Source organism: Nomascus leucogenys, chromosome 14, assembly GCF_006542625.1.
Source record: "Nomascus leucogenys isolate Asia chromosome 14, Asia_NLE_v1, whole genome shotgun sequence".
Lineage (NCBI taxonomy): Eukaryota > Metazoa > Chordata > Mammalia > Primates > Hylobatidae > Nomascus > Nomascus leucogenys.
In genome coordinates, this window is record NC_044394.1 from 8,936,863 (window position 1) to 8,951,642 (window position 14,780).

The 14,780-nt window shown below is 45.3% G+C and overlaps 2 protein-coding genes across 3 annotated transcripts in view; one reads left to right on the plus strand and one right to left on the minus strand.

The window, feature by feature from the left end:
• Positions 1 to 5,385, plus strand: part of YPEL2 (yippee like 2) — a 67,828-nt gene extending 62,443 nt beyond the window's left edge. For both annotated transcript variants that reach the window (XM_003272332.4, XM_030828370.1), the window contains one exon: positions 651 to 5,385. In XM_003272332.4, coding sequence (XP_003272380.1) covers positions 651 to 740 — 90 coding nt within the window. In that variant the 3' untranslated portion in view covers positions 741 to 5,385. The remainder of the gene's footprint in view (positions 1 to 650) is intronic.
• LOC100584258 (TBC1 domain family member 3G-like) overlaps positions 1 to 14,780 on the minus strand; it is a 275,592-nt gene that overhangs the window by 121,105 nt on the left and 139,707 nt on the right.

Below are 14,780 nucleotides of genomic sequence, written 5' to 3' on the forward strand. Positions count from 1 at the left end.
GGGGCAGAAGGGAGAAAGGGAGTACTGGAGTGGAAGTTGGATTTTAAGTAGGGTAGCTGGAGAAGACCTTACTGAGGGGGTGACATTGCAAAGACTTAAATGAACAAAGCTCCCGGAAAATTGTGTTGTAATATTGTGAAAGTCCTGGTGTTGCCTCAGTTCTGCAGCTAAGCGAGGGGGACATAAAGCGCTTGAGGGGTAGGAATCATCTCACTGAGTCAGGGTGAAGCTGGGACCAGACCGCGGTGACGCTGATACCTGTCATCTGCCCCTGCTTCTCTGCTACAAAAGTCATTTCCTTGGCCGAGTGCATTGGCTCACACCTGTAATCCAGCAGGCATGAGGGAGGCCAAGGTGGGTGGATCACCTGAGCTCAGGAGTTAGAGACCAGCCTGGCCAACGTGGCGAAACCCCATCTTTACTAAAAATACAAAAATTAGCCAGGTGAGGTGGCGGGTGCCTGTAATCCCAGCTACTTGGGAGGCTGAGGCAGGAGAATCGCTCGAACCTGGGAGGCAGAGGTTGCACTGAGCAGAGATTGCATCATTGCACTCCAGCCTGGGTGACAGAGTGAGACTACCTCAAAAAAGAAAAATCATTTTGTTGTCTGCGGTTGTTCAGTATCTCTTCTCTTCTTCTGTATTTCCTAGGAACATGCTTTTGAAAGCAGCCAGAAATATAAAGAAGGCAAATACATCATTGAACTAGCACACATGATCAAGGACAATGGCTGGGACTGATTGGACAGCATCTACCCAACCCAGTGTCCACGTGAACGCCATTCAACCAAACATTCTTCCCAAGCGTGAGAGAGTGACTGACACTTGGTTCCATCCATTTAGGGGCCTTGCCATCCGGGGCATCCTCCCACCCTGACGCCATCTTTCTGGTGACTGGCCTCTAAATCGCTGTCTCTCTGTCTCTTTGCTTTGTATCTGTTTGTGAGTTGATCCTGGCTTCTCTCTCTGTTCTAGTTTTGGCTGAAAACAAAACAACAAAAGGAACAGATCCTTGACCGCATGGCGGCAGCCCACCTTGGTAAGGGCCCCAGGGCCCATGCGAGATCTGTCTGATGGCCTCTTGTCAGGAGAGCAGTGGCACGGGGGCGTGAGGAAGAGGGAAAGGGGAAACTCTAAGGGTCCTGGTGCGGGGAAGGGGTGGAAGGGTGGAGGTAGGAACAAAATTGCGCCGCTCCTGGAGACCTGACAACTTAGGCTTGAAATAATTGACTTGTCTAAAAGGACAAAGAGAAAAAAAAAAATACCTCATGACTGCATTCTCTCTGACCAGAAGCTTCTGTTCCTGACACCAAATGTGCCAGGTTAGCAAATGAGCACAAGATGTGGCCCTGTTCTAGTTGGCGGGGCAAGGGCCTGGTTCTCCTGGGCTGAGTGGGGGAGTGTCCTGGCAGCAGCGAGTGACTTGGGCAGTGGCCAGGTGGGTGCGATGACTCTGATGCCTCACTCAGTCTCTGGGAAATCGTCATCTTTGCCTCTTTGGCCACCGTAGATAAGGTGTGAGGGGACTGCTGTTTGCAATGGGCTTACCATCCAAATATCCCAAAGGCTTTGACCAGCAACCAAGTAAAATCAGTAATTGAGAGCAGGGCACAAAGGGGCTGCAGTTCGGGAGCTCCTGAAGAAATGGCTCAGATATTGAGTCAGAGAAATAAAAAGTAGGATCAGTTAGCAATTCTAACTGCCCTTCCTTCTGACCCCTCATAAGAGGAGTGTGGTGAGGGGGGACACTGGGTAGGGGTCATCCCAGGAGGAGGGGTTTAGATTGGAACCAGTTCAGGTTCGGTGCATCTTTCCTCTTCGATTTTACAGTGGCTTCTGTGGGATCGTCAATTTCTTGTTCATAGAGTTTCGGGTGTTTTTCTCCAGTCTTGTTACTGTAGACTGTAGAAAGCACGGGCCCCAGGCTCTGAGCTTAGTAATAACCTGGCTGGTAGATTCCTCATGCCCCTAATTGTCCCACTTAGGCCTGAATGTCTTGCATGGAGAGAAATCTCCTGTCAGTGTGGTCCAGCAGCAGGGAGGAGTTCTGCCCGAATTCCGATATCACCCCGTCCCCCATCCAAACGTCCTTCGATTAGGGAAGTGGAGAGCACATCCCTGTAAGGCCCATAAGAGAAAGAGGAGTTTGTTACATTTAATCAACACTGTGAAGTCTGTTCTACAGCAATTCAGCCAGTACACAGTATATGACTGAAACTCATTTAACTGGGTTAATTTCATTTCTTAGACTGAATATGTTATTGTTAAGATACGTGTGTGTGTTAGGTAATTCTCAGCATCTCCTCCAAGTAGGCCGACCTTCTCAGAAAATTCACCCTAAAAGTCTCACAAAAGAATGAGTTCATGGGGAGATTCTGTAAAGTGAGGAACTGAGATGAAAGCAGCCAACAGCCCAGGAGCTGTTCAGAATCACATCTGCAGCAGAACCAATTTCCACTCAGAGCGCGTCCTTGGTGGAAATGCTTTTTTGTGTGTCTCCATGCGCTGATGGTGGAATGGGAGCCCCAAGACAGGTGTGGGCTTGCCCTGCCAGGGGCAGGGGGCAGGACTGACAGAAACCAGGATAGCTCCAGGATTCTCAGGAGAGAGCCCCTGTAAGACAAATGGATTCTTAGAAATCGACTTTTGTTCCCCAAGGCTTCTTGTCCAGATCTTTCCAGTGCTTTCATAGCCCTGGGAGATCAAGTTGTTCTCCCCACTTTACTGCAAGGTAGACTGAGGTTCAGAAGAAATACTGAATTTCTGCTCCCGGAAGAACAGTTTCTCTGGCTCACAGGCCCAAGTTCTCAATGAAATCGTTTTTTAACTTTCACATTCCTAAGCTGGCTTCCCAGCACAGATGCCATGGATTTCCCCTCTCTCCCTTCCCCTCCTCAAGGAAATAGTCTTCCTTTATGGATTTTCATTGGACCCTTTCCTCAGGGATTGTCCTGGCTGTTTATTGATAGTCCTTCCCATAAGAAGAAAAAGGGGGTTAAACATGGGGTGGTAGGTATTTTGTCTTTCAAACTACAAATGGAATGTGGTGACATAAACTAGACATGGGGTGCCCTCAAGTTTCCAAGGGGACCAATGTGCCACTGTTCTTCCTTGGGGATGAGGCCTTTGACTGTTGGATGGATCAGAGCAGGCTCCAGTCAGACCCTGGTTCTGAATGTTTTTTTTTTTCAGTGACTATCCAGTGAGCCTCCAATGGGTGCAAGGCGCCATACTTGCTGTGAGAGAGCTGAGTAGAGTGTTGGTTTTTCCATAACTACAGGGGGGAAAAAAAACTCATTAGGCTTTCCCTTTGTGTCAGTGAAACCAAAAGTGCTTCTTACAACATTCGCTCTGTTCATGGGTTGTCTATCTAACATTGAGCAGCATTGGAGAGGCCACAGCTGAGCTATGGAGATGCTAAATTAACTCATGGCCTCAGTCAGTTCATTCTTTAATTTCTTCACCAAATTATTGACTTAGAGCATAACCAAAGACCTCATTCATTCACCCCAGGTGGGTTGGGGGAATTGGAGTTTGTTGAAGTTTGGGGGCGGGGTATGGGGAGTAGAGACAGGGTAAGGAGATGTGAGAAAGGGAAAGGCATGAAGTTCTATACCTCAGCCAGCAGCTGCCTTCGTTTGGAACTGAAGTCCAGCCAGCAGACTCTCTAGCTCCATCTCCCCTGTGCCACCCTAGGTCATATGACCTTGGCCACCTTGGAGTAGACCCAGACCCCTCGGGACCCGGGACATTAGTCTCAGGCTGCTGATGGATTGATTTGACATGAATCAAATACAGCCAAACTCGATACCCACAAGCTGTCAGCTGGACCTGACTGAGTGTTCTTCCTGAGTTCACGAGGATAGGCTAGAGTGTATTTTTACTGGTGGATCAGTGTGTGCAAAAGAGATGACCCTTTATAAAGAGATTTTCAAGTGGATATATATAAAAGAAACAGTTGCTTGTAAAATATACTTTTGTAAATAATATTTAATTTTTTAAATAATATATTTGGTGCTGTTTTCTCAGATCCGCTGAGAGCACTTTTTATTTTCATTTTAAATTCTATGGTTTCCTTTGCATTTCTTGAAGTATATTTTAAGGGAAACAGTGATCACCAATACATGTTTTCAGTTTTTTTTTTTTAAGGTCTCTATCATTTTAATCTGGATCAAGGCTTTAAAGCAATGCCTCTCTGCATTTTTTCCCCAGTGGAACAGACTCTGCAGTACATTAATCAGGTTGAGAATTGAGATATTTTCTTGCATCAGTATTGGCTAGAAAAGAAAATTAAAATCAAGTTATTTTAGTGGTAACAACTTACAGTGATTCTTCCTGTTGGAAGAATTTCCAACAAATCAGAATCACGTTTTTAGTTGTGCGTGTGTGCGCGCGCATGTGTGTAAAAAGCACTTTCGATTGTGCCTCCTGTTTTCTCGAGCGGGGACACTTTAACTACAGTTTACACCTCGGGTGCGTAAAGTTTTTCTTCTCTTTCTCTCTGGTTTCTGTTTCTGAGTGGACCAACAGCAGAACCCACGAGGATTTTTTGTTTTCCTGAGCATGGAGCTGTTGCGGGTTTGCTCCTTTTTCTTGCATTGCGTGCTCAGCTTTTACAGACTGTAAAGGAGATGTGTTGTTTGTGAAGATGGAGCAGAGTCAAATCTGTGCTTCTAACTGAGATGAGAGTGTATTAATCACGTATCGCAGGGCTCCAGCTGTTTTAGAAGCCGCATCATGTTAAACATTAACTGGTTTGGATTAAAAGAACATTAATATTATAATATACATATCTTAGTGGTAAACAGCTTTTTTTTTTTTTTTTTAAGGTCAGATTGCCTCAGGTTCAGAAAGAGGCTGAGAAATCAAATCTTGAACACAATCAACTTGCATATTTTAAAGGAATCTGCCTCAAATGAGAAAATATGCTAGTTGTCTAGATAGAGGAAAGAGATATTTACTTTTTTTAAAATTAAAATAGTTATGAAATCTGGCAGAAAAGGTAAAGCCGAGAAGAAACTATGAAAGCTATTCTCATGTTACCAAATTCTATCTGCCCATATGTTTTTGTAGAACATTTTGGTGATGGCGGGAGTCGGTTCCCTTTCCCAACCTGCAGAGACGATCTTCCAATACAGAACCTGTCTGTCGATGCTTGTGTTTACAAACTGTATTTGTTGGGTTTGGGTTTTTGTTTTCTTTGGGGCATTTTTCAGGTCACTTTGCTTCTATAACAAATGTAATTGTTTTCAATAATTTGTCTTCACCTTTTCCCGTATTTGTACATAGCGATTCAGTATTAGAGAAAAGTGCATTGTTTCTGTCATATTTCCAATCTGTGTTGGTGCTCATTTGAGAAAATAAAAGTTTTCAAATATTAACCCTTTGAAGAGCTCATCTGTCTTCGTTGACCCAGTGTGTTTGATCTTGACATTTCATATTAAAGTATTTAAAGGCCTATCTAAACCCAGTCACAGATCTGTCGACTGAGACCCTAAGGGCTTGTTTTTCTCAAGGACAGTCAGCTAACTAATGAATAAACAGCAGGTCTCCTGCTTATCTGCAAATGCTTCTCCTGGCTTTAGATATCAGAAATGCATGAGTGACCTTTATCCAGTTCTGTGTACAAAGCCCCATATTCATAGACTCTGCAGACTTTTCTGATGACACCAATTTCTTTGGAAATAGTATTGCATGAAGTAAAGGGAAAAAAAGAAGTAAAATAACAATTATGTCAAAAAGGGGTGGTATCATCTCTGAATGATTGGCTAACAGAGACCAGTATTCAGTTATAACATGGCATATCAGATTTTTTCATTTTTATTTTATTTTTACTATCAACACATACTTATTAATGTGTTTGATTCCAGGCACTGGGCAAGGCAGTTCTATCATCCTAATAAATAAGCTGTTTTTAAGCTGTTTTTGTTTGCCAAGTACTCTTTCTCCAGTCTGATGCATATGCTCACAGTCTTGTATATCCGGTCATTGTAAGTAAATTTTGTGAGCTGATGCCTTCATTTAACATAAGCTAAACAATTTTGTCTTGGCATCATCATCATTTTACTTTTTATTTTTATTTTATTTATTTTTTTGAGACGGTGTCTCACTCTGTTGCCCAGACTGGAGTGCAGTGGCACCATCTCAGCTCACTGCAACCTCCGCCTCCTGGTTTCAAGTGATTCTCCTGACTCAGCCCCCTGAGTAACTAGGATTATAGGCACGTGCCACCACGCCTGGCTAATTTTTGTATTTTTAGTAGAGATGGGGGTTCACCATGTTGGCCAGGTTGGTCTCGAACTCCTGACCTCAAGTGATCTGCCCCTATCTGCCTCCCAAAGTGCTGGAATTACAGGTGTGAGCCACCGCGCCCAGTGTATCATTTTATACTATATCTTAAAGTACCTTTTCAAAAGCTTGCTTCCATATCTTGTGGAGTACCCATCTTGTACAGGCAGCCAAAATGGCAAAGAAGATATTAAAACCACACAAGTGTGTATGTTTCACATTGCTAATATTTTTAAAGTCTTTTTATGGCCAGGAACCGTGGCTCATGCTCATAATCCCAGCACTTTGGGAAGCTAAGGCAGAAGGGACAGCTTGAGTCCAGGAGTGTATGACCAGCCGGGGCAACATAGTGAGACCCCATCTGTATAAAAAAATTAGGCATGGTGGTGCATGCCTGCAGTTCTGCTCCTTGGGAGGCTGAGGTGGGAGGATTGCTTGAGCCCAGAAAGTTGAGGCTGCAGTGAGTCGCGATTGTGCCACCAGACTCCAGCCTGAGTGACAGGATGAGACCCTGTCTTTAAAAAAAAAAAAAAAAATCTGTTTTATAAAAAAGGACATGCCTTCTCTCCTTCCCACATATTTTCACCTACCCATTCTGGGCCCAGCTACAGTTGACTTTTATTTGTCCTTCAGTATATTATCTTCTTCCAGTGACCTGTTTTGCTTCAGTGGATGTGCCTGTTATCATTTCGTTCTTGTTTGCCTTTTGCAGAGAAGGACGAGAGAAAAAAGAACATGCATGAGACAACCAATCTCAAGCCAGCTTTGGGTCCTCATTCTTTCAAGCTCTCATTTCCCTGCTGGGAGAAAGGGAGGGGAGCGGACACTATCCCCATTTTGTGGATAATGAAATTGAGGTTTTGCCAGGTCTCATTACTAAACCATGTTCCAAATTTTAGTCTTGTTAAGTCTTTTTTTTTTCTTCTTCGAGATAGGGTCCGGCTCTGTCACCCAGGGTGGAGTGCAGTGGTGCAATCTCTGTTAACTGCAGCCTCCACTTCCTGGGCTCAAGTTATCTTCCTGTCTCAGCCTCCAGAGTAGCTGGGACCACAGGTGCACACCACCACACCCCAGCTAATTTTTGTATTTTTTTGTAGAGCTGGGGTTTCGGCATGTTGCCATGTTAATTCTGATGTTGCTTCACACAACACTTTCCCAGTCTGCCCACCCTGACTGCTTAATAAGAGCTCGGGGAATGCAAATTAGGAAATTAACATAAACAAAACAGCTACAAAAGTCAATGCTACCTGGAAGGTATTATGTATTTCATAGCTCAATATTTTTACACTGGGCTTTGTTGTTTTTTAATACTCTCTAATGGATTACATATGTAATCCTTGGCCATCTACATTAATAATAGGTGCTGAATAAATGCGTCATGGGCCTTGAATTGGATAGTGGAGAATTAACAGCTTTTAAAAACATCGGTTTAATCATGTCAGTATGTTTAAGAGGAGAATGGAGAAGTTAAGCATAAAATGCTTCCTACATAAGGAAATGGTTCAGTTTATTTGCATTTATTTATCCTACAAGCATTTTTTTTGGACATCTATCATATGCCTAGTCTAGTAGGGAAACCAATCCAAGGGAGCAGAAAGCTGTGGTACTAATTTTGCAGTGCGGGAGGATGAGGGATTATTACGCAAGGTCCTCCCCACTTTGGGCCAAATGGCTCGCCACATCAGCCAGGACCCTCACAGGCACCTGCTTTCTGCTGAAGCAATTGCTCATAAAGCCTTTCATCTGAAGCCAGTAAGTGGCTCGTGTCCTAGAGTGGGGCACAGGGTAGGCTCTGGAGCTAGAGCAACTGAGCTCAAATACTGATTTCCCTTAGATAATCTGTAGAAAAGGCTGAGCCCAGTGCCTGGCACACAGTGAAGGAGTCAAGAAGAAGATGATTGTTACCACACATGGCACAAGTCTATTTTGAATTGAGAGTGGGATGAAGAATATTATATTTGCTCTTTATGCACATTATTTGTTTAGTTCACACAATAATCCCCCCATTTCACAGAAGAAGAAACTGAGGTTCAAGAGGTATAAATAGCATGCCTGTGGAAAAGCGAGGATTTTCACTCTTGTTCTGATTCTGTGAAGCCCACACCCTATCTGTGGCCCCAGCCTGCCTTGAAAATCAACCAGAAGAAAACTTCCTGGCAGATCTGAGCGCACACCAAAATGTCATGGCTATTTTGTTCACTCATGTTTTATTCTTTTTACATATAAAATGGAAATCCTGGCCTTTCAAGCATTGGAAACACAGAGCTTAAAACTGAGGGATGGTTGGGTTGTATTATACTTTTATTTTACAGGAGTTCAGCCTTTTTGATTGTGGCACTATGCTTTTATATTTCTTCTTCTTTTTTTTTTTTTTTTTTTTTTTGGAGGAAGGGTCTCTCACTCTGGTTGCCCATGCAGGAGTGCAGTGGCACGATCAAGGCTCACGGCAGCCTTCACCTCCCGGCCTCTCAAACTCCTGGCCTCAAGTGAGCCACCCTCCTCAGCCTCCCAAAGTGCTGGGATTACAGGCATGCGCCACCATGCCCAGCCTTATATTTCTTTTGAGGGGAAAAAAATGTTGTTTTCACTTGCTCAAAATGATTTTAAAAGATAAAAAAAATCCAAACCCTTGCCCACATGAAAGTGACTAGTATTCTAACACATGACAGCATCTCTATGGAGCCATTCAGAGGTAATTCTCCAGGGTAGCTTGGAACAAGCCAAGGATTGAGAAAGTTCATGTTGCATATAAGGTACCTGTAATTCCCAATGATAAAGAATTTTATATATATATATATATATATATATATATTTTTTTTTTTTTTTTTTTTTTTTTTTTTTTTTTTTGAGACTGAGTTTTGCTCTTGTTGCCCAGGCTAGATGCAATGGCACGATCTCGGGTCACCGCAACCTCTGCCTCCCGGGTTCATGCAATTCTCGTGCCTTAGCCTCCCAAGTAGCTGGGATTACAGGCATGTGCCACCACACCTGGCTAATTTTGTATTTTTAGTAGACACGGGGTTTCTCCATGTTAGTCAGGCTGGTCTTGAACTCCCGACCTCAGGTGATCCGCCCACTTTGGCCTCTCAAAGTGCTGGGATTATAAGCGTGAGCCACCGTGCCTGGCGAGTTATATTTATTTTCAATTAAAATAATGTTAATGATTTATCCCAAGCTCATGAGCTCAGAAATCAACAGAGTCAAGTGGAAAGAACCTTGGCTTTGGGGTTGGACAGATGGATTTGAAGCCTGGCTGCATGTTTGCACATTCATCACTTTGAGAAAGTCACTGCAATTATGAGGTCTCATTTCCATCATCTGTAAATAGGGAATACCAGCAACCATGTAAGTTATTGGGAGGTCAAATATAATGACAGCCATAAAGTGCCCAGCACAAATGGGTCTCAGCAAGTGTCACTTGTCTTTTTACTGATTGATTGGAACTCACTATGGTGAACACTGTGAGCACACAGGATATTTAGGATTCAACACTCATCCCTCTAAGCCCACCTCTACACAGGGGACTGACACCCAGAGAAGTTAAGTAATCACGGTTACTGGGCCTAATAGGCAGCAGCCCTGTTAGGCAACGAAGCTAGTGGTCCTTGCACCACACTACTTGCTTTTACTTCTAGAGGAGAGTGTGTACGTTTATGGAAAGAGGAAAGGTAGGGGGGCATCAGCTAGAAAAATCATCCTTGAATTTTATGCTAACCCTCTCTGGTGTCTTCAGTACAGCAAAATGCACTCATTATCCCTGCTCTCTGGTCTGGTGTGCAGGTAATGTGCTGGAGAGGAGGAGGCCCAATGCTGTCAAATTCACTCACCTCCCCAGCTTCCCCTGGACGTGTCTGCCTCAAATTCTGAGCCACTTCGCCAGAGCAAGGCCACGCAAGCAAAGCAACCAAGCAGTCGAATCGGGGATGTTTTATTTATGGCTTTAATAATGAAGCCTCTTGGGGAAATTTTAGTTTCCCATTCCCAGAAGCGAAAATGCATCTACAGAATGTTCTTAAAATTTATTACTGTTTATGTTTTTTTCCTACCACATTCTTTGCACCATCTTAATAGAGTTTAAAACATCCCTTCCCAAAGTCGACAGGATGACCTGTGCTGTCATTCATTTGGCTGGTTCTCGACCAAGCCAGCACACTGTTAAAAATTGAAAATACGCCAGGCGCGGTGGCTCACGCTTGTAATCCCAGCACTTTGGGAGGCCGAGGCGGGCGGATCACGAGGTCAGGAGATCGAGACCACGGGGAAACCCCATCTCTACTAAAAATGCGAAAAATTAGCCGGGCGTGGTGGCGGGCGCCTGTAGTCCCAGCTACTCGGAGAGGCTGAGGCAGGAGAATGGCGTGAACCCGGGAGGCACAGCTTGCAGTGAGCCGAGATTGCACCACTGCACTCCAGCCTGGGTGACAGAGCGAGACTCCGTCTCAAAAAAAAAAAAAAAAAAAAAAATTGAAAATACAGGTTGATAATGCTGCTGCTGATGACCTAATCCTATGTTGAACCTGTTGTGGTTATTATTAAAACTGCTGCTAATTCAACAGGACCTTGTTTTGGCACTGCCCAGTTCTCAGTCACTTATTTCCAGGGCAGCTGGAAGAACTGCACCCATATCTCTTGGAGGCACTCAGGCTTGAAGCTGTTTCCACGGAGACGAGACATACCCAAGGTTCAGATTTCATTTCGTTTTAGATCGCAATGATATTATAAAAGAAATAGTTTACTGGCGAGAACTCTCAGCCATCTGAGAGAGGAGGCTGGAGGGAAAAGAGAGCTGCTGACCTCCTGGAGCCCTTGCTGTAGGAGGGACCGCTTTGGGAGTTTTTGTTTAACAAGGGAGAGTGGGTAGTCATTCTGCAAAGAAAAGGTCAGCGTTCTCTCAGAAGTAACTGGCATGGACTTTCTGAGTCCAGTGCATCAGACATTTCCTCTTGCCTTGGGTAAACCCTGGTTTAGCCTGAGGGAGGCTTGCTGGGAAAAGCAAGCAGTGGGACAAGGCACGCAGAACTCAACATGAGAATGCCTGTATTTTTTTTTTTTTTTTTTTTTGAGACAGAGTCTCACTGTGTCATCCAGGCTGGGGTGCAGTGGCATGATCTCAGTTCACTGCAAACTCTGCCTCCCGGGTTCAAGCGATTCTCCTGTCTCAGCCTCCTAAGTAGCTGGGATTACAGATGTGCGCCACCATGCCCAGCTAATTTTTTGCATTTTTAGTAGAGATGGGGTTTCACCATGTTGGCCAGGCTGGTCTCGAACTCCCGACCTCAGGTGATCCACCTGCCTCAGCCTCCCATGGTGCTGGGATTACAGGCGTGAGCCACCGCACCCAGTGGAGAATGCCTACAAAAGTCTTTTCTACCAGTGGGCATGAGACGCACAGGCATGTGGTTTAAAACTCGGGCACCAGAGTCAGACCTAGTTCTGTTGCTAGTTAGATGTGTGACCGTGTGTGACCGTGGATAGATCAGTTACCTTCCTTTTTTTTTTTTCCAAGAGATAGGGTTTTGATCTGTCACCCAGGCCACTGGAGTGCAGTGGCATTGTCATAAGTCATTGCAGCCTCAATCTCCTGGGCTCAAGCGATTCATCTCAGCCTCCCAAGTAGCTGGGGCTACAGGCCTGCACCACCACACCCGGCTAATTTTTGTATTTTTATTTTTGTAGAGATAGAGTCTCACTATGTTGCCCAGGCCTCAAATGATCCTCCCACATTGGTCTCCCAAAGTACTGGGGTTAAAGGCGTGAGCCACCACACCTGGCCAGATCAGTTACCTTCTGAGACTCAGTTGACCCATGTATAAAAAGGGGTTACAGGCCGGGCACAGTGGCTCGTGCCTGTAATCCCAGCACTTTGGGAGGCCGAGGTAAGTGGATTGTTTGAGCCCAGGAGTTTGAGACCGGCCTGGGCAACATAGTGAGACCCTGTCCCTACAAACAAATTAAAAAATTAGCCAGGCATGGTGGTGTACACCTGTAGTTCCAGCTACTTGGGGGGCTGAGGTGGGAGGACTGCTTGAGCCTGGGAGGTTAAGGCTGCAGTGAGCTATGATTGTGCCACTGCACTCCAGCCTGGGCAAGAGAGCAAGACCTTATTTCAAAAAAAAAAAAAAAATGGCCGGGCGCGGTGGCTCACGCTTGTAATCTCAGCACTTTGGGAGGCCGAGGTGGGCGGATCACGAGGTCAGGAGATCGAGACCACGGTGAAACCCTGTCTCTACTAAAAATACAAAAAAAAAAAAAAAAAAAATTAGCCGGGCGTGGTGGTGGGCGCCTGTAGTCCCAGCTACTCGGAGAGGCTGAGGCAGGAGAATGGCGTGAACCCGGGAGGCGGAGCTTGCAGTGAGCCGAGATTGCACCACTGCACTCCAGCCTGGGCGACAGAGCGAGACTCCGTCTCAAAAAATAAATAAATAAATAAAATAAAATAAAATAAAATAAAATGTCATTTGATGGCTGGGCATGGTGGCTCACGCCTGTAATCCCAGCACTTTGGGAGGCTGAGGCAGGTGGATCACGAAGTCCGGAGATCAAGACCATTTTGGCCAACATGGTGAAACTCCATCTCTACTAAAAATACAAAAATTAGCCAGGCATGGCGGTGTGCACCTGTAATCCCAGCTACACGGGAGGCTGAGGCAGGAGAATTGCTTGAACCTGGGGGGCAGAGGCTGCAGTGAGCCGAGATTGTGCCACTGCACTCCAGCCTGGGCGACAGAGAGAGACTCCATCTCACAAAAAAAAAAAAAAAGACCGGGTGTGGTGGCTCACGACTGTAATCCCAGCACTTTTGGAGACTAAGGTGGGTGGATCGCCTCAGGTTGGGCGTCAAAATTAGCTGGGCATGGTGGCGCATGCCTGTAATCCCAGCTACTCTGGAGGCTGAGGCAGGAGAATCGCTTGAACCTGGGAGGTGGAGGTTGCGGTGAACCGAGATCTCGCCATTGCACTCCAGCCAGGGCAACAAGAGCAAAACTCCGTCTCAAAAAAAAAAAAAATGTCATTTGACATGAAGAGTCATTTAATCCTTTTGGGGAATCATTTTGTTACTTTAAATCGTGTCACTCCTCACTTCATTAGCATACAAATTTGCTATTTATCTGTTTTGAGATGGGGTCTCACTCTGTCACCCAGACTGGAGTGCAGTGGCACGATTTTGGCTCACTGCAACCTCCGCCTCCCTGGCTTAAGCAATTCTCCCACCTCAGCCTCCTGAGTAGCTGAAACCACAGATGTGCACCACCACACCTGGCTAATTTTCTGTATTTTTGGTAGAGATGCGGTTTTGCCATGTTACCCAGGCTGGACTTGAACTTTTGAGCTCAAGCCATCCACCTATCTTGGCCTCCCAAAGTGCTGGGATTACAGATGTGAGCCACCATGTCTGGCCAGTCTCGCAATTTATAATCTGGGCTATTTAGTTCAAGGCTCCAGTGAGACTATTATGACCTCTCAAAGAGGCTGCTTAACCAGCATCTAGAAAACTCAAGCCTGAATGGAGACTACAACCTCCTCCTTCTGCTTGAGTATTGAAAGAAAGGCATTTCTTCCAGCTGTGTATAGGACTGTCACACTGGGGTCTCCGTCTACGCAGAGTTGCTTTCTTACACACCCTGTGTAGCCAGCGGAAGGAGCAAAACATCCGGCAGCTTACTCTGAGGGTCTGTGCGTCCCACTTCCTTTCCTCCAAGGGGAAATTGCTGCACCAATCACCAGTCACCTCTGTTTGACCAAATTTGAGAAAGAGCGAGGGGCAGCAGGGAATAGACTGGTGGGACTTTTGAAGAATTCAGGTAATCTGCTGACTGGTGGGTAATGCTTACTTTTGGTTTCTAGGCAATAAATAATGACTTACAAGCAAAAGGCTACTCCTAGTTTCAGACACCATCTGGATCCATTTCCCCCACGGCCTAGTATCCAGGGTGACCCAATACAACGGCAAATGTAAAGCCTGCTGAAATGGAGCGGCCATGTTTGAGAACCAGACTCCAGACATTTGGTTCAAAAAGTGATGGTGACACAATGGGGTCAAGTGAAGCTGTCAGGAAAATAGCTGCTAATAATAGCTGATTTGTATTGAGCACTCACTCTGTGCCAGACACCAAATGTTCCATATGTACTTTTTGGTTTTTTTGGAGACAGAGTTTTGCTCTGTCACCTAGGCTGGAGTGCAGTGGCATGATTCTGGCTCACTGCAACCTCCGCCTCCCAGATTCAAGCCATTCTCATGCTTCAGCCTCCCAGGTAGCTGGGACTACAGGCACACGCCACCATGCCTGGCTAGTGTTTGTATTTTTGTAGAGACTGGTTTTCACCATGTTGTCCAGACTGGTCTCCAACTCCTGAGCTCAAGCAATCCGCCCACCTCAGCCTCCCAAAGTGCTAAGATTACAGGCACTCTTAGAGAATGAGCCACTGCACCCGGCCTACGTGTACTTTTTCATTAGCCTTCACATTAACCCTCTAAGGTAGGTCCTATTATTA